Source organism: Miniopterus natalensis, chromosome 10, assembly GCF_054644295.1.
Source record: "Miniopterus natalensis isolate mMinNat1 chromosome 10, mMinNat1.hap1, whole genome shotgun sequence".
In the NCBI taxonomy this organism is placed as follows: domain Eukaryota; kingdom Metazoa; phylum Chordata; class Mammalia; order Chiroptera; family Miniopteridae; genus Miniopterus; species Miniopterus natalensis.
Genome location: NC_142090.1, coordinates 12994506 through 13020759, shown reverse-complemented (window position 1 = coordinate 13020759; position 26254 = coordinate 12994506). Strand labels below are relative to the sequence as shown.

Sequence of the window (26254 nt, the reverse complement as noted above, 5' to 3'; positions counted from 1 at the left end):
GCTCAGCTTCTCTGGAACTTAGTTTCCTACCCTGAAGAAGAGAATGTTCCAGGCCAGTGAACTGTTTGGAAGACGCTAGGTCAAAGGCTTTGTGTGAAGATATAATGGACAAAAAGGATATCAAATTTTTTGATTTGTCCTTAAAGATTAAGTTCAGCGGGCATTATTGCTGAGCATAAGCAGAACTGGGGGCATTGCTTTTGTTCTCACGGGTCTCAGTCCACCAGCAATGCCTCAGGCCAGTGGTTTTCCACCTTCTCCATCTCACGGCACATAAACTAATTACTAAAATTCTGCGGCCCACCAAAAAATACATTTTGTACCGATCTGACAGAAAAAAATAGGTATAGTTTTAATTCATTGACACTGGACAGCTAGTGTTGTGTTAGCTGTTGTTACTATTTTATTTGACAGCCTAAGGGAAAAGAGGTCAGTGCCCCTGACCAAATAGTCAGGTATTGGCATATTTTAAAAATTCTTGCAGCACACCAGTTGGCAGTCACTGCGCTAGGCAAATACAGTGCGAGATGAAATACGTTGCAGCCAGACAGAGCACCTTGTAAGGGGCGACCGCCCCCCTTTTGGTCCCCACAGCAATTCTAACTTGTACAAATGCGGGAAATGAGACTTCAAGTTGTTTGGAAATGTGTTCTAGAGGAAATAAAAAGTGAAAGAAAATATTTTATTTCTCTGGGAAGCAGCAGGAAAGAGTATGGTTTCATGGAGATGAAAATTACTCTTAAGCAGCATCCTTACAGTTAAGTTATTTGTAAAAATTTGATCTTTGGGTTTTTTGGCCTCATAATAATGCTTCTCAAACAAATGTTATGGGCCATCTGAGTCATCACCTGGGCAGTGAGTAGGAAAGGCATATATTTTCTTCCCCACAAAGTTCCTATCCGTAATTAGGGTAATATAAGACATTTTGGAGGAGAGGAAGAGAGAAAGGAATGAGGGGGAGATGTTCCAGAGAACACTGCGAAGTGGCGTTGCCCGTAGTCTTGTGATTAATAGGGGGAAAGGTGCAACACACGCCCATTTAAATACAGATAGTACCACAGAAAAGAAACCCCCTAGGTCTTTGCCTCCTGTTCCACTGGAAGCATTTTTTTTTTTTTTTTTTTTTTTTACCATAAATATATTATCAATTAGGTGAATAGACCCTAGAAAAGCAAATATAAAGAAGACACCTTCACCTCACCCTCCACGTCCCCCATCCTGATCTTTTTTTCCTTCCTGGTAATGAAATTCATCTGCCTTTCCCCACCCCAATTTTTTTAAAATTCCTTCCATTTGCCCTCTTCCCCTGTAGGAGTGGACAAAAGAGGCCCCTTCCCGAGGCAGCAGTGAAAAGCCTTCCTGTTCTCACACACAGCTGTTAGGTGTGAAAGGATTCATTGGGGGGTGTCACGTCTCAGAGACCAGGCTCTATTTCCAGAGCTGGTTACACACGCGGACGCACATCTGGGATCTCATCTGAATAATGCGTACCGTGTCCCCATTCTTTGCAGTCCTAATAACTCTGCAGGTCAGGGAACAATCTGAGTCAGCATTTTGGCTTTCAGAAATCAATTGGGTTTGCTAGCTCAAACCCAAAACTTCTAAGGAAATCTGGACTGAAAAGAAATAGTTATTATTTGGGAACAAAAGAACCATTGCTTCTGAAATAAGAGGCAAAACAAAGAGAACCTACCAAACATGTACTTTAGATAAGGCCCATCTTGTGGAGAAACGTAGCAAAGGAACTTAAAACTAGGTTACGGGTTGTTTGGCGGGTGGGAAGGAGTGTCTGACTAAACGGCTTGATAATCCTGGCTAAAGCCAGGACTGTTGGCAAAGAATCGCTAGGTGTTAAAAATGTCTCTCAGGAAAGAGAAAGAGTGATCGAAAAGTGTCACCATGAAATTTTAATTTGGAGCCATTGACTTAGATAAGGAGGAAACGACATCTCTAGCCTAAGAAAATCCAAATTAGATGCTAATAAGACAGTAGATACTTTAGCATGTGAAGATCACATATCCATTCCAGAAACTAGCCGGTTTATTGATAAATAATTTACTTAACAAACACTTATAAAGTGCCTCCTAGGTACAAAACCCTGGGGTGGGGGGAAGGTTAGCTTTTATAGGTCTGCAGATAATTCTAGGGAATGAGTGAAAAGCAGGGGTTGTGGTATCGGAGAAATTACGCAGGCTGAGGCTAGAGCTAGCTGACGCTGCAGTTCCACTTGGAAAGGTGGTTTTATCGTGCCTAACGCTTATAAATTCTACCCCAGTGTTTGGCTGGATAGCAGCACATCCCACAGGCATTTCACAAGAGGGAAGAGGTGAGAGGGAGGGTCTCCCGTCACAGGCCCCATTGACTCTGTAAGCCCCGTAGTTCTTAATGTCACAGGCCTAACCAATATTCCCATTTTTACTTTTAAAATAATGTCATCCAGGTAACAAAACCAAAGGATGTCAAAATTATTTACAAAACCTAATAACACATTGTTCTAGGAGTTAGGAAGGTGCCGGTACCACAATTTTCTAAATTAGAAAACTGAAGATTGGAAATGAAATGATTTTATCCAAGTTGAAGTAGAGATCACTGTGGTGACTGGCATTTCTCTGTACAAATAGCAAGGGGAGTCAGAAATGATTGAACCAAAATGTGATCTTCTGAAACATTTTCCAGTGAGAAAATCTCATGGGATCATTCCTCATGGTCTTTTTCCATCTTCTAAAAAGTTCTAATTCGCCGAGTTAACCTTTCTTTTCCTGCTGTGATAACCATCTTCTCCTTTTCAATTTATTACTTTGATGACAGCTGATCCCGGTCTAAGCTAATATTGTAGCAATTTTAGATAATATTACAGATGCACAAGGACATCCTCATATGAATCAATTAAAGAAGTCACAGTAAGTTGCCATTGAAAGTGTAGCAGCTGCATCCTTGAAAACAGATGCTCTTCTGGGTCTGAATGAGTCCAATTTTGACTAATTTTAAGACCTAAACAGATTTCAGTCTGGTTAATATTAGGATGTGGAACCACTTGAGACATCCTAATGACCTACGCTGATTGCTTCTCCATGACAGTTAGGAGGTTGGTTTTCCTTGTGAGATGCCGGGTGTTTGATATGCCAGGGATTTTATGTCAGGAGAAAAGAGAGGAGACCCCAAGTCTGAGCTGCAGCAAGATGGCCTCATGAAATTAAAGTGACTTCTAAAGGCAACCCAGTTTATAGGGATTGGGCTGTAGGGATTGACCACAATTGCTTTAAACTAGTCTTGCAAGATTTCAAATAGCCCAGAAAACCATCCCCACTCTCTCCCTAGCATACATTCAAGAAACTAAGGAGAAAGTTATAGCTGTAAATGGCAAGTTATTCCTTCTCTTTCCTGATCTTTATTAATTTGTTATTATGTGAATTATTTGCCATGTTATGTGGGTCAGTTAAATCATTTATTCTGTTTAATTAAAAAAGCATTGACTTTTACCAAAAAAAATCACATAGCCAAATTTGTGTCTTAGATAAATAACTCTGTCTAACTCACATTTAATTAGCTAAATATGGAGTATTGAATTAAGGTACGGACAGGGCGTGAGGCAAAGACATCAGTCAGGAGACTTCCAGTAGTCTGTGGAAGAGATGATGCTAAACCAAGAAAACGACAGTTCATATAGAAAAGACAAAATATATTAAAAAAACATTTACGAAATAAAGTGGGCAGAAATCAGTCTTTTCTGAAGGGAGTAAAGGAGAGAAGAGATTCAAAGATTACTCTCTGTTTGTAGCTGAGATTCCTAAATTGATATGGCCCTGATAGAAAGGGAATTCAGGATAAAGAACAGATGCTAGGGATAGATAATGCATTTAGTTTTGAGCACACTGCGTTTGAGATGCCTGTGGGATGCGCTGGTAAAGATAGCTCGCAAACAGTTGATCAAATAAAATTTAGGAGTCATCAATTCCTAGGTAATAGCAAAAACCATGAAAATGGATGAGCTCACTCGGAGCAAACATATAGAATGACAAGTAAGGGAGACCAGGAGAAAAAAAATCTTCGCGAACACCAGCATTAGTGGGTGGGCGGGCTGAAGCAAGACTATCCAGTGGAGGAAACTATGAAAGCAGTGTTGGGGTGGCGAAAGGACACCCCAAGGAACATGATGCCATATGAGGCAGAAGACAGAATTTCAAGGAGGAAATGCCAGTCGTGTTGAATGGGATTAATAGTGGAAAGTGCTCCATGGATTTGTCAGTTAGGCTGCCATTGGTGATGATCATCCGGATAATTATTTAACAAAGAGGCGAAGGCAGAAATCAGACTATGGCTCATGGAAGAGTTAATGGAAGGCAAGCCTGTGGAGAAAGCAAGTGTTGACCATTTTTTTGAAGTCTGTATAAGAATTTGAGGTCCTCAGAGAGGAGTGACAGAGAGTAGGAAGGACACGGGCCTGGGAGAGCAGCATGAATTTGGGGATGTTGCTGAGAAAGGGAAAGGAGCTGGCCAAGCACTAGGGAAAGATGAACAAGTGACACTGAAGACTTTTTCGGCAATCAAATCCAGAAAGTTTTAATGGCAACCATCCATGCTTTTGTGTTGTTTTGTTTCCCTGTCAAATGATGAGTTGCAGAGATAGCCCAGGGTTGGATCAAGCTGCCAAAGAAGAATCTACTCAGAGGGTCCTTGGCCACAGGATGGTGACACGTGGCTACCTCTAGCTACCAAGCACAGCTGGGAAGGCAGACTTTTAGCTTTCCAGTCTCTAGTGGAGTGAGCAAAGGAGAGTTGGAAGTGTCTGTGGGTTCACCTAACAAGCAGTGTTCGCCCCGGGGACCAAGGCTCAGCTTCCTCACTGACCAGCCAGGTTAGTATAGAAAGCTGCAGCCACGTTGCCACAGCTAGTCAGCCAGGATCTCAAACATGCCTGCCTTTATGCAGTGGCTGTTGGAGGCACAGGGATATTGTGAACAATCTGATGTGACCCATCCCCAGTATCAGAAAACTAGCTCAAAGTGCGTATCGCAATAAAATGATCAAGTGCTAATCTCTTTAAAGCCCACAGTATACGTGTGTTCTGCCATTCCGAAGCAATCCCCGAGATAGACAACTGCGCAGCCTCTAAAAGGGTTTGTGCAAGTGTGTGTCTGTGTCTAGTAACCTTCTCTCTTGACTGTAATCTCCCCAACAGCAGATTCTGTCAGCCTTGCTTTTTTTTCGATTTCCATTTGACATTTAAGAGCTCGTTCATTGTGTGTGTTGTCATTGTTTGCCGTGCTCAGCATTTCTCGCTCAGTGTACTACTCCTTGTTAAGAAAACTCCATAAACTTCAGTGAGCCCTCCAGAATCCACAAGCCGGCTTTCCCGGAGAACTCGGGCACGATTCTTCATGTAGCCCTGCTCCCGTGCTGTGTTCTCGCTGTGGATCACAGCCGGGCGAGACGTGCGGCGTGCTGCTCTCTGAACTCTCACCGCGCTCGCCGCAGGTTTCATCTTGCCGTTAACTTACTCTGCTTGGTCTTTTGTGCATGTTTTTTTTAATGGCATAGTTTGGCAGTGATCGGTTGCTACATATAATGACATTATATATTTCTATAATAAGAAAGTGATTTTTTTTTTTTACTTTCTTGGTGGAATTTGTCCAGAATGCCTCTGATAGAGTTTGGGATATTAGTACAGTAGTCCCCCCTTATCTGTGACTTTGCTTTTCATGGTTTCAGTTGCCCTCAGGCAAGTACAGTCCAAAAATATTAAATAGAAAATTCTGGAAATAAACACTTCATAGGTTTTAAAGTGCGCTCTGTTCTGAGGAGCATGATGAAGTCTCACGCCACCCTTTTCTGTGCTGCCTGGGCTGTGACTCACCCCTTGTCCAGTGATTCCACACTGTGTGTGCGGCCCTTCCTTTAGTCACTAAGTAAGTGGCCTTCTCCGTTACCAGATCAGCTGTCGTGGTATCGCAGTGCTTGTGTTCAGGTCGCCCTTATTTTACTTTATAATGGCCCCAACACACAAGAGTGGTGGAAGATACTGGCAATTTGGATACCAAAGAGGAGCTGTAAAGTGCTTCTTCAGGGGAAAGGGTGCAGGAAAAACATAGTCTCCATAGGGCTCGGTACTGTTTGCTTTCAGGCATCCACTGGGAGTCTCAGAACGGATCCCCTGCAGATAAAAGGAGACTGGAGAACTTTTAACTCAGACCATGGGTCTGATTTCTCCAGAACCTGGTTTCTGCCTCTGTCACTGATATGTCATAGCTCTCTATGCCACAGTTGGTGTCACACACACAGGAATCCAGGAGCTCAAAAGCCCTAAAATGCTTTGAAATATTTGATCAGTGTTACTTGTAGTGCTTTCACCCACTGGTCAAATGAAGACATTATGAAGGCGGTGCGCTCACCTGGTGATGAAACAGGGTAAATAATGTTCCCGTTACAGAGGGAGTGCAGTGCCACACATCTAGCCTCCTGCAGACCGAGCGAGTGAACATCTGAGATGATGCCAAGGCTGGTGATCATTTTAAATCTCCGTTGCTAACTCCCTTCCTCCTTACACATCAGTTCCTTTAAACAAAAGTCTTTTTTTTTATCTTTGCTGTGATAATTTATTAAAGTCTGACTCCGTAGAGCTGAACTTAGCCTTATAAGTCTTGGCTGGCTCTCGGGTCCCTTCTCTGGGCTTGGGGAGAGTCTAGGGATAGATGCAGCACTGAAAGCCCATAACTGTAGATGCTGCAGCAGCCAGATGTTGACTCCCCACCCTCTTAAGGTGAACACCACCAGACCCTGGCCATATCCAAAGGGCACTCTATTCTCTGAGAAGGAGAATATACTTTTTAGGTGGAAAGGCAAAAATTACTGGTAAATGGAGGTTGAACTTCAAGATGGATGGAATTATCTTTTAAGTAACTTAGAAATTAGCTCTTGGTCACCTAGTAAATAGTGGGGACAGGACTCAAGGCCAGCCTTTGAGGCTCTAGAGAAATGAAAGAACTTTAGAATGAAATTTCCAAGTTACTGCTGGAGACCTTTGAGAAACTAGGAAGCTGGGTAGACAACAGAAGTCTAGACATAACCAAATGTAGTTCACATTTCTGCTGCTCAGTATTTTCTTGAATGTGGTGTCAAGTGCCATTAAATATTGTATCAGTTACTTGGGAAAGATGTAGAAAGTAGCTTTATAAAATTTTCCTGAAAGACCTTTGTAGGACTTTTAGTTGACTGTAAGCTCTATATGAGTTCAAGTAGAATATATGACCATTGTCCCCACGCCTGAACACCGTAGGCTTACGTGCAGGCAGTGTGGTATCTAGAGCGAAGGAGTAGCTGGCTCTCTCTACAGGCCACCACTCCGCAGTATTTATTGTGTGTGGTCCTGCACCCCACGTTTCAGGGGAGATACAGAACAATTGGAACATTTTTGTTGGTGAAGTATGAGGACTGTAAAATTATTTGATTCATTTATATGAAGAATAGCATAAAAACTGGGGACATGCAGTCTGGAAAAGGGAAGACTTCAGAGAAGCCAAGGGAGGAGATGTCTTTAGCACTTGTGCTGACACACACGAGAATCACTGCAGCGTTGGCAGAATCAGGGCCAGCGATTAGAAGTTGATGATGACAGACAGAAAAGGCCTGATGCAGGACGGTCAGATCTTTCAGAGGTGGACTCGGCTGCCTGAAGGGGTGTTGAGTTTCCTTTCACAAACATCTGTGGGGGGTGCAACCAGACACTGACCAGCCATTTGCAGATGTATAAATGACACGAGCATCGACCACGTGGTTGGGCCAGACGACTGTTCAGGTCACTTCCAACTCTGAAGTTCTCTTTTTGACATTCTGTGAGCAGATTGAATCATCTGGGCTTCTGTGTTTAATCAAGGACAGAAATAGTCCTTCCTGTCTTGGACGTCTAATGCTGCCAACACTAGCATTAGCCAACTTGGTGAAAACAACATGATGAGCGACAAAATAACATGTCATTTCAGAGAATCAGTAGACATGTAGTGAAGTGATTGGTGTGTTGTCCTCCCCCCTTTTCAGTGCTGTCTCCTGCTCAAGATGGCCACACGAACCTGGATCTGCCCCCGGTGTCGGAGCAGATCATGCAGACGCTCAGCGAGCTTGCCAAAGCTTTCCAGGACATGGCCGACCGCTGCTTGCTGGTGCTGCACCTGGAGGTCAGGTAGGACTCGGCGACGCATGGGCTGAGGTTGAAACGCACCTGGGGTCATAGAGCGCCTGCTTATTTCTGGGGAGTGTCACCATGATTTTTGTTATTACTGATGTTGTCCTTCTTTTATACCAAAAGTGACCTTTAATGTTATTCGGTCTCTCTGAAGTTTTCTGACCACACGTTGTGTTGTGAACACGGTGATCCAGAGTTTGCCAGGCCTGTGGTATCAGAACGGCCTGGATTTGAATGTCTGTACCAGCTGGCTAGTCGATCTTAAGACCATTAATTGAGTTTACTAACCCTCGGTTTCCTCATCCTAAAAATGGAAACAATAATTCCTAACCTGTAGATTTTATAAATGACATCATACAATGCCTGCAACATAGTAAGGATGCAAAGTGTGGTAGCTTTGCAATTATGGTGACTTTATCGTCATTGGTATTTTTGCTGAGGTGGTCTGCTGATCAAGAAGGGAGTATACAGGTGCAGGAACCACAATTCCTTCCTTCAAGAACTTAAAACCCAGTAGGAGAGATTAAGTTAAAATACTAATTCAAGAAAATACTCGTCTCTTGTTTCCTCCCCTGCAGTGTAGAATATTCTGACTAGCTTTGGTGACCTCTGTGACTACACATATGGAATGGTAGGAAGAAAGGACTAGGGAGCCTTAAATTGTTGATTCCTTCATTCAATAAATATTTATCGAGGGCCTTCTATGTGGGAGGCAGTGTTCTAAAAGTTGGGATGTAGCAGTGAAGACAAAAACTCAAGGCCCTTGCTCTCATGGAACTACATTCTAATGGGGAGAAACAAAAAAGGAGTAAAAAAAGACGATGTCAGATAAGTGCAACTAAAGCAACAAATAGCAAAATGGAATCCAGCAGTGCTATCCAATAGAAACATAAAGTGAGCTACATGTGAACCACACAATTTAAATTTTCTAACAGTCACATTTGAAAAAAGAGGGAAACATAAATTATAGCAACTATTTTCTTCAACCCAGCATAACAAAAATATTATTTTAACATATAATTAACAGAAACATTATTAATGAGATATTTTGTAGTTTTTGTTCCGAGCCTTTGAAACCTGCAGATTTTTACACTGAGCACATTGAAGGTTGGACTAGTCATGTTTCCAGGGCTCCAGCGCCTCCATGTGGCCAGTGCTGTCACTCTGGGCAGTGCAGGGAGTGGCTGGGATGGATGGGAAAGTGGGATTTTTTTCTTTGTTTTTTAGATAGAGTGGTCAGAGAAAATGTGACAAGGTAACAGGAAGGAGCCATCTGTACAAAGACCTAGGGGAAAGAGTTTCAGACTCCCTGAGGGAGAAACACTCACAAGGTCCTGAGACAAAATCGGGCTTGGAAGAGAGAGGAATCCAAGTGATTGTTGCCCCATGAGCCAGAGTAGAGTGGGGAGTGGAAGGGAAGGAGAGGGCTGGAGCCTGATCATTATAGGGTCTCACAGGCAAAGTGAATAGTTCACATTTTATTCCAAGTGCATTAAAAAGCCATAGAGGCTTTTAAACAGGGAGACATATTCATTCATTCATCACTCATTCACATTTTTTTCAATTTTTAAAAAATTAAATGATCGGGGTGACATTGGTTAATAAAATTATATAGGTTTCAAGCATACAATTCTGTGATACACCATCTGTGCCTTGTATTGTGCGTTCACCACCTAAAATCTAATCTTTTTCTGTCACCGTGTATTTAGCCCCCTTTCCCCTTTACCAACCCTCTGCACCCCTTCCCTCTGGTAACCACCATGCTCTTGTCTGTGTCTACGAGTGTTTGTTTGTTTGTTTTTCTTGTTTGTTCCTTTGTTGCTTTCAGTTTCATATCCCACATTTGGTTCTTGACTTTCTGTCTGATTTGTTTCACTTAGCATGTTTATGACTGGATATATGTAGCATGTATATACTGTGGAATACTCAGCCGTCAGAAAAGACGAAATACTGCCATTTGCGACAACATGGCTGGATCTTGAGAACAGTGTGCTAAGCGAAATAAGTCGGACATTCATTCACACTTTTGAAAGATCGCTTTGGCTGTAAATGGAAAAGGAATTTCAGGGAGAGAGATGAATGGAAGCAGAGTGACTAGTTGATAACAGAGTGATGGAGGAGGAAGTGTGAGAAATGCTGGACGTGAGACACATTCTGAAGGTAGAGCCCATAGAATTTGTTGATAGATGAGATTGGGTGCAGGAGCTGGAAGCAGTGAGAGAACAGGGCTCAAGGAGTACCACCAGCTTTAGGGCCACAGCAGCCGTGTGGATGCCAGGGCCATTGACGGAGTTGAGAAAGACCGAGAAAGGAGAAAGGTTGGCGAGGGGTGGAAGTCAATAATTCCATTTTGGAGATGTTCAGTTGACAGCTGGGTAGCAATGTCAAATAGGCAGTTGGATGTAGGCTTTCTTTTTAAATATTTGTTATTGATTTTTTAGAGAGAGAGGAAGGGAGAGGGGGAGAGAGAGAGAAACATCCTGCATTGGGGATCAAGCCTGCAGCCCAGGCATGTGTTCTGACTGAGAATTGAACCAGCAGCCTTTCGGTGCGCAGGATGATGCCCAACCAATAGAGCCACACCAGCCAGGGCAGATAGACTTCTGAAACTTCAGAATCAGAAACCTTAGGATCAGAAGTGTATAGTAATACATTTTCTTGTGGATGACCATGAGGCATTATTAAGTTGATAGAGTATTATTTTTCTTTTGAAGTCTTTACTAGATTTAGATTTTTTCAATTTATAAGGATTTTAGTTCATATGTTTGCACTCCTGTTAGAACTTGGATATCTTTCCAGTGTGCCCAGGCAAAGCTTAATTGATAATGTATTGCTGTCACTTCTTTTGTGTGCACCTTGCTTTTTTTTATTCTTTTTTTAAAATTTATCTTTATTGTTGAAAGTATTACAGATATCCCCCCTTTTTTCCCCAATTGATCCCCTCCACCCTGCATGCCACCTCCCCCCCGCAGACCTTCCCCACACTATTGTCTGTGTCCATGGGTTATGAATATAGGCATATAAGTCCTCTGATTAATCCCTCCCCACCTACTCCCCCACCTCTGCCTTCCCACTGAGATTCATCAGTCTGTTCCATGCTTCTATGCCTCTGGATCTATTTTGTTCCTCAGTCTGTTTTATTTATACGATTCCACATATGAGTGAGATTGTGTAAAACTGAATCAGGAAGAATCAGAAAACCTGAATAGGCTAATAATGACTGATGAAACCGAAGCAGTAATCAAAAAACTCCCAGCAACAAAGGCCCTGGTCTGGACAGCTTCACAGGGGAGCTTTCTAATTCTTTAAGTTGTAGGGTTAGAGAGTTTACTAAAATTTTTCTTGTTTTTTAAGGTAGGCTTGTAGTGCTATGAACTTCCCTCTCAGGACCGCTTTCGCTGTGTCCCATAGATTTTGGGTTGTGTGTTCATTTTCATTTGTTTCCAGGAAGTTTTATTTCTTTCTTGATCTCATTGATAATCCACTTGTTGTTTAATAACATGCCATTTAGCCTCCATGTGTTTGAATGTTTTTGAGTGTTTTTACTGTAGTTGATTTCTAATTTCATGCCATTATGGTCCGAGATGCTTCATATGATCTCAGTCTTCTTGAACTTGTAGAGACTTATTTTGTGTCCTAACATGTGGTCTATCTATGAGAATGTCCCATGTGCACTTGAGAGGAATTTATATTCTGCAGCTTTGGGGTGAAATATTTTGTAAATATCAATTAAATCCATCTGATCTAGTGTGTCATTTAGAGTCACTGTTTCTGTGTTGACTTTTTGTCCAGAAGACCTATCCAGTGAAGTCAGTGGGGTGTTAAAGTCCCCAACTATGACTCTATTGCTGTCAATCTCCTCTTTAAAGTCCTTAAGATTATTATTGATATGTCCTTATTTATTGCCATTTGAATTCTTTATGCCTATGTTTCTCTCTCTATTTCTTATTATTATTACAGCAGTCCCTTTAACATTTCCTGCAATGCTGGTTTGGTGGTGATAAACTCCTTTAGCCTTTGTTTGTCTGGGAAGCTCTTTATTTCACAATCTATTTTGAATGATAGTGTTGCCATTCCAGGTTGGTCCCGGGAGAGTGTCAGTGTAGCTTCCACTCAGCCCGCTGCCATCTTTAATCCCCCCCTTTTTTTTCATCACTTTTTTGTCCAGTGAGTTACTTCTTTACTGCTTGTGAGCACCTTGTAAGTAGAGCAAGAGAAAGAGCATCGCAGATTTGAAATCTATCGTATTTCTGAGCTTATTTCTTACATTCACCTGTCCAGAAATAAGGCTTTCCCTCTGTGTTTTCTGATTTGATTTATGATAATTTTTAGATTTGTTTTCTATTTACTTATTGGATGGTATGTGTATTCTATGACTAGATAAATGGAATAGGCATAAAAGAAAAAAGAAACCACCAGTAACATTCTGATGTCTCTGTTACCTGGCTGCACAGGAAAACAAGGGAACATCAAATTCATTACCATCGCTGCTCCTGGAATCATGCTATTGATTTGCGGGCACACGGTGTGTTCTATGTTTACAATTATCTGCCTGTAGTGCAGTTAATTCCAAGTGGGATATTTTCAACACGTTTGAGTAAAATCTTTTAAATCCTTAACCTCTATCCTGCCCTTTTTGTTTTGCACATCTTGGCAGCACTATTCTATGATGCTGGGCATGTTTTCGTCGTTATTTATTAACTCCACAAGGAGCCATTCGGTGCAGTAACACCCACTGCTACATCTCCTTCAACATTAATCTAAAAACAGAAGAAGATCATTTTAGGAATGAGTAACAAAAAACACTGAGTTTTAGAGTCCTGGATGCAGAATTATCTTTCCTTGACTTACTGCAAACACTAAACGTGTTTATTTTTTCCTAAATGGAATGTCTTCACCTCCTCACATAACATGATTTCAACATTCAGGTTGCTTTCTTATGCATATGCTCCGTTTGTCTTTGTTTCTTTAAAGTATGATATTTAAAACTAGGCAGAACACTCCATGTATGGCTCAGATAGTGAATGTTCACGTACTTTATTTGTTCCTTGTCACAGTACTAAGCCTTTTATTTTATTTTTACTGTTGATGATGAATAAGTTTACAAAATGAGTAAGACACACCTCAAGCAAGTCATTATGCTGTCGTATAATTATGCTCAAGTAGAGCAGACTGCAAGGAGCCCTGGGCACCCACAATGGGTGACTGTGGAAGAGACTGTTAGCTCCCCAAAGGCAGGAATCAAGTGAGTCTTGTTCACTGTTATGGCCCCAGAACCAGGAAGAACCCTGCTGCATAATAGGTGCTCAATAAAAACATCAGTGACTCTAGAGAATTAGCTGGTTTGAAACCAAATCCACATAAAATAAGTGCTGTTCCCCAAACAAAACCTTTTCTGTTAAAGAAATTGGTTTAGAGAATCTGTTTTCACTTGATAGTTCTCTACATGTATTCAAGAGAGACACAGGTACTGTGTGGCCAACATCATCCTCGTCATCATAATCAGCCCGTGTTTGTTCTACTCCCATCCTGCTCTAAGAAAGAATTAGAACTTAGGACCTGTTGTCCAGAGCTGGTACAATGAAGAAGTGGCTGGTTAGGCACTGTCTCCTGCATTTTTACCCAGGAAGACATCAGTAAGGGCATAGACAGACACACACGCCAAAAAAAATAAATGGGAAATGCTAGCAGGAAGTCCAGAACAACTTCAGATGTCAAAAATTCATCTTATTTCCCCCAAATATTTTTATATCCATAGTCCATCTTTTTCTTTACTACTGTTAAAGTTCAATTCAAAAGTGTCCTCAAATCCAATAGGTTCTGTATTGAAGGACCCATCCATAGAGCATTCAACATTTTACCTGTGTCACTGTAGGTCACATCTAACATCAAGCAGCTCCTTTCCACGATTGGGAACATAAAGCAAATGACACGCCCAAGAAATGAAAGACATGGCGAGACCATAAAAGATAGTTCAGTATTTTTTCCTATTTGAACTATGTTGCCATTTGAGTCCAAGATGCCAAGAATGTCCCCTTTGTCAGCTGGTTCTCTCGCTATCAGCAGGGCCCCAGGTGGGTTCTAGAGCCACCACCTGTCACTGTTGGATCCTAAGTGTGCACATTCTGAAAGTCCACCATCCTGCTGTGCGATCAGCAATATTTGCAGAAAACCTTAACACCAAAGTCATATTAAGGTCAGCAACAACTTGCCAGAATTCAAAAGAAAAAGAAAGTAAACACTTTTTAAGATATGACATTTGTCAGTGACTAATTTTTTTTTCATCTTTGACCATTTTGGGAGAGGAAGATAATACCTTAAAACAGTGTTTATCTCTCCCCTCTGCCCTCACTTCAGGATCTCATAAGCTCTCACTTCCAACTCATAATAATTTCCTATTTTTTCTCTCTGCTTCCAGTGTCTTCCACCCTCCACCATCAAACCACGGTCTGTACTGTCCAGAGTGATCTTGCCGAAGCTCATATCCGATTATACCATTTCACCTCCTAAAATCCTCCTAAGGCTCCTTATGGCTTCTCAAAGTCCAGTCCTTGGATGGCTGTGCCCATCTCCCCAGCTCACTTCATGCACTGTCATGTGCTCTGTGTGCACCAAAAGGAACCGCTCATCACCCCCCGTAACTGCCCTCCCTTCACACCTCATGCCATTGTCCATGGTCTTCCTATTGTCTGGGTTAGAATGTTTATAATTTACTGTAAAAATACTTCAGCATTGATGGCTTGATTTTATTTTCAACTAAGAGCTGCTTGGTTTAAATTTTAACCACAGTACCAATGAATTTCCCTAGTCATTAATCCCACTCTAGGGTTAGTTGACTTTCATTATATCAGAAAATCAGATTCCAGAGGGATCTGTGACCAGTGCATTTACTGGGATCTCAATCAAAACTATACATTTTACCAGTTAGCTCATGAATATCAGAATGAGCTTTTATTGGTGCAATTAGCCATTAGTTGCTTAGCAGCTGTTAAGATGATTACCTATCATGAAAATGAACTGATAGTCAAGATATTCGGATTCCCTTGCATGAGCAGGTTATAAGAATATAGCACATATTATACAAAACTTAGCCTAAAATGGATTATAGATCTAAATGTAAAACCTGAAGCTTTAAAACTTGTAGGAGAAAACATACAAAAAATTTTAGTGACTTTGGTTTGGCATAGAGTCTTAAAAATAACACCCAAAGCAGTGTCCCTAAAAGAAAGAAATGATAAATGAACTTCATCAAAATTTGAAATCATTCTTTGAAAGATACTGTTAAGGTGAAAAGTGAGTCTTTTCCTCACTGGCTGCTCGAAGATCGGCCACCGTCGTGAACACACAGTAACTGTACAGACCAGGAAATTCATGACCAACATACCACTCCTGCGGAAACAAACGGTCATTGACGTCCTTCACCCTGGGAAGGCAACAGAACCCGAGACAGATATTCAGGGAAAAGTAGCCAGAATGTCAAAGACCACACCGGATGTCATCTTTGAGTTTGGGTTCAGAACCCATTTGGGTGGTGGCAAGACAGCTGGCTTTGGGCATGATTTATGATTCCTGGGGTTATGCAAAGGAAAATGAACCCGAACATAGACTTGCAAGACGTGGCCTATGTGAGGGTAATACCTCAAGAAAACGAGACAGGAAGGCAGGAACAGAATGAGGGAAGTCGGGGCTGCAAAGGCCAGCGCTGGTGCTGCAGAGTGAGCTGGAGACTGGACATCAGAGGAGTTAAGATTCTTCTGACTGTATCTGTGGTGATTGTGCAGATTTTTCATGAGAGGATTAATAAACTTAGAACTCTCATGTGAGAAAAAGGAAAGAACAAAAGACTAGGAGAAAATATTTGCAAAATGCATATCTAATGAAAGACTTGCATCCAGAAAATATAAAGAACTCTCAAAAGTTAGTAAGAAAATAAAAAATCTAATTAAATTAGGCAAGTGATGTGAACACAAGGACATATGGACGGCCAATAGACGGGAAAATAAGCCCATCATCAGTCATTCGGAGAGCGTACATTAAACCTCAATGAGATAGCACTATACACCTATTAGAGTGACTGGAAACATTCTTTTAACTGACAAACACTTGAGGGCACTATGCTAAGTGAAGTAAGCCAGGCAAAGAAAGACAAGTAATCATGATATTACGTATATGCAGAGTCTAAAAAAGAAGTTGAACTGATAGAAATAGAGAAAAGTAAGGGGTGGCTGGGATGGAGGAAATAGGGAGAGGTTGGGAAAGGGTTACAGACTTTCAGTTATAAGAGGAATAAGGCCTGGGAGCTCATGTAAAATGTGATTACAGTTGACAGCACTGTGTTGTGTAATTGAAATTTGCTACAAGGGTAGAACTTAAATGTGCTCACTAAAAAGAATAAATATGTGAGGTGATGGAGGTGTTAATTAAATATATGGGGGAATCCTTTCAGAATGTATACCTACATCAAAACACTTTAAATATCTTAGAGTTTTATATGTCAGTTATACCTTAATAAAGCTGAAATTTTTTAAAAAGCTTACAATAGGCGCTGGTGGAGGATCGGAGCAACTGAAACTCCCGCATGTTGCTGGTAGGAAAGGAAAATGGCACAGCTACTTTGGGAAACAGTTTGGCAGTTCCTTATAAAACTAAACAGACTCTTACCTTATGAGCCTCCGATCCACCTTTAAGTATTTACCCAGGAGAAATGAAATGTATACAAAAACCTGTACATGAAGCAGCTTTACTCATAATCACCCCAAACTTGAAACAACCCAGATGTCAGCTGGTGGGCAGTGGAATCTCGGTACGTGCACGTGCGGGAGGCCGCCCAGCCGCACGAGGAATGGGCAGCATGGGTTAGTCTCAGACGCCTCGGCAGAATGCGAGAAGCCAGGCTCCAGAGGCGGCATTCTGTGTGATTCCCTCTGCCTGGCATTCTGGGAGAGATGGAACTATGGGACAGGAACAGGTCAGTGGTTGCAGAAGCTTAGGGTGAGAGTAGAGCTGACTTCAAAGGGGACAAGGGTATTCCGAAGTGATGGGACTATTGTGTAACGTGATTATGGTGGTGCTTATACAACTTATGCCTTTGCCAAAACTCAGAGGACAGTACTCTAAATAGGGTGAGTTTTTCTGCCTGTAAATTATTCCTCAATAAATCTGACTTTAAAATAAGAAAGATGGTAGTCAAGCCCGTGTTCGCATCATTGGGGACAATGCCCAAGGCTTTTGCAGCCATTTGCTTAGGAATATTTCTTGTTACCTGATGCCAACTATAAGGGTAATAGAATCCTGACCCGAATTGTCGTCATACCTCTCCCCTGGGAAGCTTCCGTGGCAAGATCAGACAGAGCATCCAGAACAATAGGGAGTTAGGACTTCACTGAGCTCACAGAGTGGCCTGTTTGAACTATGGATGGTGGTGTTCTTTTTTAAATAAATACCTGTGTGTGTGGTAGAATTATTTGGACTGAAACTTGCTTTTCATTTCAGCTTAATACAAAGGTTAGGAAATATCCAATCCTTATCCATCTCAAACTTCTTTGGCAGTTACTGATATCTACCAAAAATAAATGAGTAAGGGACTGGGGGGAGGTAGAAGAGGGTATAGGGAGATAAATGGTGAGGGAAGGAGACTTGACCTGGGGTGGTGAACACACAATACAATATACAGATGATGTATTATAGAATTGTATGCCTGAAACCTGTATAATTTTATTAATCAATGTCACCCCAATAAATTCATTAAAATAAATGAAGAATGGTGTATAATCAAACTGACTCAGGCCATTTCCACACTGAAATACACTTCTCCCTCCAGCTCACTCAGACTTGTCCTTTCCTGACACCCTCAGTGTATGTGCCTCTTAGGGGAACACTGCCCTCTTTTGGTCATTTTTTTCTTGGTGGGTCCCACCAGGCTTTGGAGTCTTCAAGGACACAAAGTGAGTCTTACGTTCTCAGGGCCTAGCACAATCTTTAGCAAATTCATGGATGTTTGATGTTTTATTTAAGTAATAGGTTAATATTAATAAGTATGCTAACAGCAATGATGGCCAGCACTTACTCTGCACTTCCTTCGTGCCAGGCCCTATGCGATGCACTTTCTATGTCGTAGCTTCTTGGGTATTGTTATCATTCCCATTGCACAGATAAGGAAACTGAGACAGAGAGAAAACAACTTCCTGGTCACACAGCTAGTAAGTGTTGGAATTGGGAATTGCAACCAATGTAGTCTCATTATGAAGCTTACACATTTAAGACCTGTGGCTTCTGCCTTTCCTTTCCACTACGACATCTGTTGAAAGATATCGTGTCTTTCACACATGCATACAGTCCTGTCACTGAAAAGAATTTCAGGGCCCATCTATTTCTCAGCCACAATGTGTGGATCAAATAAGCAGGGATCGCAGAAGCTGACTTGCTCAACACCTCTGAGCTGTTCTGTGGAGTAACTATGAAGGCTTTCTGGTGAACAGGGGGAGGGATACATGAAATTCCACAGGCCCACTGCTCTGTAAATACCTGAGTGCACTGACACCAAAAGATCATTATTTTCATCAGAAGGATGTATTGCTAATTGCTCTCCCTACCTCTGTCTTTTCCAGGGTTCACTGTTTCCACTACCTCATCCCTCTGGCAAAGGAGGGGAACTATGCCATTGTCGCTAATGTGGAAAGTATGGATTATGACCCTCTGGTGGTCAAGCTCAACAAAGACATCAGTGCCATTGAGGAGGCTATGGGCGCCAGCCTTCAGCAGCACAAGTTCCAGTACATCTTTGAAGGTCAGCCCCTGCCCCTGGCCCTGGGTGTCGGGAGGAAGAGGGTGGCTTCCCTGATTTTTCTATGTCATTGAAGTTCAAAACTTGTGGAAAAGGTTGTTGGGATTTTTATTTTGTTTTTGATTAAAGCTGCAGTACCTGGTGTCTCTGTGTAGGGCAGGTAGACGACAGTATGGCTGCCATCTGCTCCTGGTTGATAAGGAGATTTAATCCAAGATAAGGCAGATGGCAGCCCGGCTGCCTCCCTGACGTGCCACTCGTGAGAGCTGGGTAAATGTGTGGAGGGCCACGACTTCACTCAAGAGGAGCTCACAAAAGGAAAAGAAACACACAGGAGGAGAGGGCCCTGAAAAACCCCTCGTGGCTAAAACCCTTACTGAAAGGGGGCGTTTTCCCTCAGAGAGCGCGTTATTGTCAGAAAACAGCAGCAGCCTCTTACTGGCAGCGATTTAGGGGGCATTTTAGGAAGGCTGTCCCATGAATGCCTTCAGGGCGGGCGGGCGGCATGGGTGTGAATGACACACCTTCTGAGGCATTTGCCCCGAGGATGGGAAAACAGGATGCCGACCCAGTAACTGTTGCTGAATTCCTTCCTGGGGTGCCTTTTAGGGCTTCAGATTATATTCCCTCTTCCTTTGTTTTGGTTTCTTTGTATGCAGACCTAGGTGCTAGAAGCATCCATGGTGTCTCGCTGAATGAAACCAGTGTTATTTAGAACAATTAAAAAGGTGCATTGTCTAAGGATTGTAGCAGCCTGAAGAGAGGAAGTGATGGTGGTGGCCATTGATGGCTGCGTGAGACAGTTATATTCCAGCAAATGTGGACCCAAAATCCTATCTTTTCAGTAAATCTTGTCATAAAGATGGAGATGTGTCCTGATAGGAACTATCCCTGAAAGATGTTAGTGAGAGCACAGAGGTTAAAGGCCTCCTGTGGGTGAGCCATGGCACTGTGAACAGGTGCCACCTCTGTGGCTTGAGGCTGCAGTGCCCACCTAGAATCCCTTCTCCCTGCTGTGCAGTGTCCTTGGTCCTGACCGGGGCTCTTCCAAGCCCAACATTCACTTTCCCAGAGTTTTCCTCCAATTTACCCAGGCATTTCTTCACATGCATTCCTGCTGGGAGACTATGTCTTGAAATCTAGGCATAACCTTCTGATTGGAATCGATTTTCACTAGGAAATCATACATTTCAGACTGTTTAAAAAGCCAGTTATTTCTCTGCGATATAATTTTCTAAATTCAAAAAGTATAATGTTGAGTTTCCTGAGGTGGGGGAGGAGGTGACAGGTCTCAGTCTTCCTTGGTGTGGCAGGGAGGAGCACTTCATCCCAGCTGAAGTTTAGAATTGCTGGTATATAGTGATACATAAAGCAGACCAACTTCTAATTGGTTCTGTTATTATTATTCATCATATAAACTTATTTACATAATATATTTATTAGCATTTACTATTCTTTACAAACAATCCACCTCCAACCCCCACCCATTACCTACACTTAGGACCTACTGCATATAGCAGAACAGAATTATACCTATAGTTATGGGCTCAGGAGTGTCAGCTGGAACTTGACCTACAGAGATTTTTCACATAAGCCGATTGTCTGGTATTGACTGTAAAATCCATGCGTGTTTTTACTTTACTTTCAAGTAGTAGCACATACAAGTGGGTTTGTGGTCCCGAAGCAGTGTTGGTGAGTGTAGCAGAAGCAAGAGAGAACACACCCTCCTCTCCCTTTTCTACCTCATCCTAATGGAGGGAAAACTCACTTGGAAGCCAGGGAGCCATGACACCTGAAGACACACCCTGGGCTCTGATCAGGGTCACCGTGGAGGGACTATGGCCTCAGAAGAGGAAAGTGAATACGGCAGACTCCTTGCGACTAGTCGGACTAGCTTTCGAGCTCTGGGGGAAACAGCCCGCTAGAGTCCAGCTCTGCAAGAATAAAGGGAGAAGACGAAAGAGAAGCTGACGTAATTCCAAGTGTTTAGAAATAAAAGCTGGCGTTTTCAAATGGCGATCTCCATGTGCCTCGGCGGCCCTGAGCCAGCTCCTCACGCAGGTGCAGAGGGTACCCTGAACGGGACGCCTGGTTTGTTGATGTTCGCACCTGCTCTTCGGTCAGCTTCATAGACCTCAGGACAGCCGGAGGCGAGAGCCAGTCACTGATGACACCCGGAGACATCCTTAGGTGTCTCGCGGGAACGCAGCGGTTAACCCCCGGTCGCTTTTCTTTCACACTTTGCCTCTGCTTACGTTCCCTCCACCCGCCGCTTCAGGAATATGCCCCATTGTCACTGTTGGGGTGCATTCGCGCCAATGCCAGTAGCCCAGCTTCTTACTGATTTACTTTTGCTTAGGCAGGTTCCCAGTCAGCGCCTGAGCTGACGTACTCTCTACTCCTGTCTGCTCTGTGGGAGGAAGCGGAGGCCCACACATCATTGAATTTACATGTGCTCCCTGCTCCCAGAATGTCTGTACTGGAAGCAAGTCCCTGTGCACTGTGATAGTGTCTGTTCCCTAAGCCCCGGGGTGCTGACCAGGCGTACGTGGCGGTGCTGGAGCTGTGCATTTCCCAGGTTTTGTTGCCAGCAAAGAGCCTCCCCATTTGTAAGAACCAGGACAGTGTGTAAGTACTCTGACATCGCCGTGGCATCAGTGGTGCAGGCGTCAGAAACGTGTGTCCTTTGGAGGACTGGAAGCGAGACATCCTGTGTGCCAGTTATGCAGGATGACGCTAACCCATCTTCTCTCGTCTCCCACCCTGTGCCGGCCCCTCAGGCCTAGGACACCTCATCTCCTGCATCCTCGTGAACGGTGCCCAGTACTTCCGGCGCATCAGTGAGTCTGGCATCAAGAAAATGTGCAGGAACATTTTTGTTCTTCAGCAGAACCTGACCAACATCACCATGTCGCGGGAGGCAGATTTGGACTTCGCCAGGTAAGCGCACATCAGGCCCAAGGCCGGCCCCAAAGCCAAGCCCTCACTGCCTGTGAAGTCATTTTTAAAAGTAGATTATTGTTCTTAAAAGTTAGTTTAAAAGAAAAATAGGTGATGGATGTTAATTAAACTTTTGTGGTGATCATTTTGCAATATATGTATTGAATAATTATGTTGTACAACTAAAACTAACAGTGTTATACGTCAGTTATATCTGTTTTTAAAAAGAAGGAAAAAAAGAAAGAAATAGATGTTCCTCAGTCATAGAGAAGGTAATTATATGCAATTCTATTCGACATTTAACATCCATTACACAGGTAATTTTTCCTATTGTCTAACCTAAGTTCTTTTTACTACAAAACTTTAACTTTTGTTTCTGGTTATAAAAGTCATATATGCTTATTGCATAATATATGTGATACAAACTACAGAGAAGACTATAAACATTACTCAAAACTTTTAACCTAGAGACCACGATATTGAGTATACTTTCTCCTGGGTTTTGTGCACGTGCTCTGGGTGTAGGTGAGTTTTCATACATGTGCATACATACGATTTCTCTTTTTACAAAATTAAAACTATGTTAATGTGGTTTTATATTTATTTCCTTGTACTTTCCCATATCAGTAATACTCTTTGGAAACATGATTTTCCCCTTACCTATTAATATTCCTTGAAAATATTACTTTTAATTCCATGGTATAAACAAACCATAATTTGTTTATTTGATACTTTGCAAATTTGTAGACATTTGGATTTCCCCTTTTTTTCGCTCATTATTAGTAGCAGGTGTTGAGAGTGTTTTACACGAACCTGTTTCCTTGTCTTGCCCGCCTGGTCCCTGCTGAAACCCAGCTCCTCCGGTTTCCGCTGGGGTTGGTTACTAGTCCCCGTGCTTGCTCTCCCTTCGTGTCATTGAAGCGGCTGCTCTTAAGCAGCACTTTCTGTTTTCTAGGTTTGCTGATTTCAGTGCTTCCTGATTCTTTATAACATGCCTTTTTGAATTTGAGGTTGATTTTCTTCTCACTTTATGCTTCTCAACACCACTTAGACCTTTCTTCAGTCATCAGACCTTAGGTATTTTAATGAAAGCTTAACCAGCTTTGACGAGGCTGGGTGATGACTGTGGCTCTCAGCGCCGTTTATAGCTAGGTGAATTATTCCACAGACTCCTTTATGGCTAGGGTGTCATTTGTTTTTAATAATCCCAAATGTGCCTGCCTAATATTTAGTACTTCGGTGTCTTTTCACTTGATATTTTGATTCCTTAAAAGTTCAAGGAAATGTGAAGCAATTCTTGAGATGTTTGAGGGAATGATGAAGTATGATATTACTCTGACAATTATTAAGACATATGGTAGGTTGCTTTGGAATCATATGACCATACATCCTTGTGCTTAATCTTCTCCAATCCATCGCTCCGTTTGTTCCGCTGCCACCTGTTCCTCTGCTCCTCTGCCCTCCTTCCCTGCCTTATTTTTTCCTCTGTGTGTGTGTGTGTTTTCATTAAATTCCCTGTTTTGGGCTAAGTTTGGTGACAAGCCTCCCTTGCTCAGATGGAGAAACCAGGTGTGACTGAAAGCTGCGTTTATTTGGCCGCTCTTATGGGGAATTATGTCATTATTGAATTAGTCTCATAATAACATCGACAAGGGGAGCATGAGAACAGGGAGGCCTGAGGGTTGGAGAGAAGCATTACTAATTCTCGGAGGAATGTAATTTCCTAAATTCAATCATCCTTTTTAAATGATTTTTTTTTTATTTAGCTGAAATAAGCAAATTAACATGGTTTTTGGCAGACAGTATGGGGCTCGAACACACACTAGAAAAAACTGACGTCTGAATAATGGAATGCTGCCTGGACAGTACTGGGGTTGGCATCAGTGGGCTGAGGGCCAGTGACACGTTTCTTCAGGAAATAATTGATGGCCCCCGAGGCGTGCCTTTCCCGGGTGGATTTGTGACCGATGTCCAGGGCAGTGGGTATTAGCTGAAAGGTGACCATTTGGGACAGGTACTGCTGCTGTTGTTACTCGTCACTCTTAGTGGATTATGAAGCTGGCATGAACGTATAGCATTGGGTGATTCTGTCCTTCCGATCCTGGTCCAGGAAATGTCTTCTTACCTCACTGTGAGCTCCCAAAGGCCGACACCTTTCCTGTCTGTTTCCTCGGTGCCTGGACCAGAGTAAGTGCTCATCATGATGAATGAATAGGTACCAAATTCAGGCTTCTTTTGGCGCTGGTCAAGGGCTTGGATAATGACAAACTTCAGTTTTGTCTTTAATGCCCTGAAAGTTTTAATCAGCTGACATGGGTCAGTTTTCTTCCAGGCTTATCAGAAACCAATCCTCTCCCTGCAGTCCTTTCTTTGTAGAGCAGAAAGTGTCACAGAAAGGAGTAATATATCCCTACTCTGCCTAGGCCTTGTCTCGCATTTTCTCTTGCTCCCATACATACACTCGTATATAGACACACTTTATAGCCTTATCTTCTTTCTTTTCCTCTTGTTGGTAGGGACAGTTTTGTGACATGGGCTCCATCAATTCTACTGAACTCGGAGCTGTGTAAAATAAACGTAACAGCAAACCCAGAATAGCTAGAAATAATAGACTGAAGCTGTGTGCCTCAGCATTCCGTAAGCAACGTCTAATCAAGCGTGGGCAGCAGCTGTATTTCCGGCCAATCTCTATAGGAATGTTATCTTCTAACACAGTAATTAATCACCAGCCGCCAAGTGTCAGAAAACGTATTTAACAAGAAGTTGTAAGGCTCTTGTAGTTTTCCACTTCCAGAGCCTACCCGCCAGTGGAAAGTGTGGCAGTCTTTCTGTAATAAAGAAATGAGGGCTCCGGAGCAGTTCCATTTATTGGAATTGCTGCTCATGGTATTGTTGTGTCTTTTTATACACACCTGTGCTCTTACTAGCCTCTAGTGGGAGGATAAGTCTTGGGTGAGCAAAGGATCAAGATGACCTATATGATCATGAGAATTACAGAGACCCTGTCCCCTGTGGTAATGATCTCTACTATGGTTCTGACCCTTTTGACTCCACTGTTAAATTTCAGACTCAAAAAGATGCTTTGTCCTGGAAAATTACTATGATTAACTAGAAAGTGGAAGGCTTTATGAGTGTGCTTTTTAATTCTTTTCATCAGAGATCATCTTGCCCCTAGCTGTCACGCACTTCTCCAGAGCTGGGTCACCGAAGACAGTCTGGGCGGTGTACATCAGAAGCCTGAATGGGCACTGAAGTCCCCAGGGCGGACCTGGCCGTCTTTATAGGTTAAGTGAAGCCATTACTCAAAGGAATATCCCAGAGTGTTCCTCCTCGCGCCCCCCCCCCCCCCGATTTCCCTTTGTGTCTGTCTCTCCCATTGCCATTGCCTCTCTTCTTCTGACAAAGGACATGCTAGCTAAGGTTCAGGCGTGGTAAGGGAGTTCTCACCCACAGGAGCCCTCCCCGCCCTTGTAGTCCTTCCTTTGCTCACTGACTCACTCATTCAGCAAACATTTTATTGAGCACGCCTCCTCTATAGGTCCTCCCTCATAGAATGTGAATTATTGCGGGCAAGACAGACATAAGTAAAATACATGTATGTCAGATAAGGGTATATGCTATGGTAAAAAGTTAGCAATGGAGAGGAGACTTGAGTACTCCAGGGTATAATGAATGTACCCTGCGATTTTCGCGTGTTTGTGGAATTCCTTAGTGAGATGGTAACATTTGGGGACAGAGTTGAAGGCGGAATGGGAGCAAGCCATGTGGCCATCTAGGAGATAGCACACCGGGAGAGGGAGACTGAGCAGAGAGCCAGCGCCAGGGGTGTGCCGGGCATCTGAAGAAGGGCAGAAGGCCCGTGTGGCTGCAGTGAGCAGGTGGGGGGGGGGGGCTAATGTAAGGGGCTGAGAGCCTGAAGGCTGCTGTAGTGTCCTCGGCTTTTGCTGTGAGTGAGGCAGGAGGTGGTTAGGGTTTGGAGCAGTGAGTGCCATAATCTGACTTACACTGCAAAAGAGTCACTCTGGCTGCCGGGTTGAAAATAGAGGACTGGGAAGGGGAGGTTGCAGGCACGGGCAAAGGCAGGCAGAGCTGCTAGGAAACTACTGCAGCCATCTAAGTGAAGGATAGTGGTAATTCCCGGCAAGGTGGTAGCAGGGGAGAGGGTGGCAGGTGGTCAGATCAGGATAGATTTTTAAAGGACAGCTGATAGGATTTGCTGAAGCATTGGAAGCGAACCAGTGACTCCAGGGCTCTTGTTCTGAGCAGTGCAGAAATGAAAATGAGCCAGACCATTGGAAAGGCAGGGTGAGTTGGGGTTGGGGAGGGGCGAAGGGGCAGATAGGAAGGAGACATCA

General features: G+C 42.9%; 1 protein-coding gene across 1 annotated transcript in view; it reads left to right on the top strand.

Moving 5' to 3' along the window:
* The window catches only part of EXOC4 (exocyst complex component 4), a 643616-nt gene that overhangs the window by 574191 nt on the left and 43171 nt on the right, over positions 1 to 26254 (top strand). The window contains exons 15-17 of the mRNA XM_016222252.2: positions 8032 to 8173; positions 18784 to 18962; positions 21740 to 21899. Of these exons, the coding sequence (XP_016077738.2) occupies positions 8032 to 8173; positions 18784 to 18962; positions 21740 to 21899 (481 nt within the window). The remainder of the gene's footprint in view (positions 1 to 8031; positions 8174 to 18783; positions 18963 to 21739; positions 21900 to 26254) is intronic.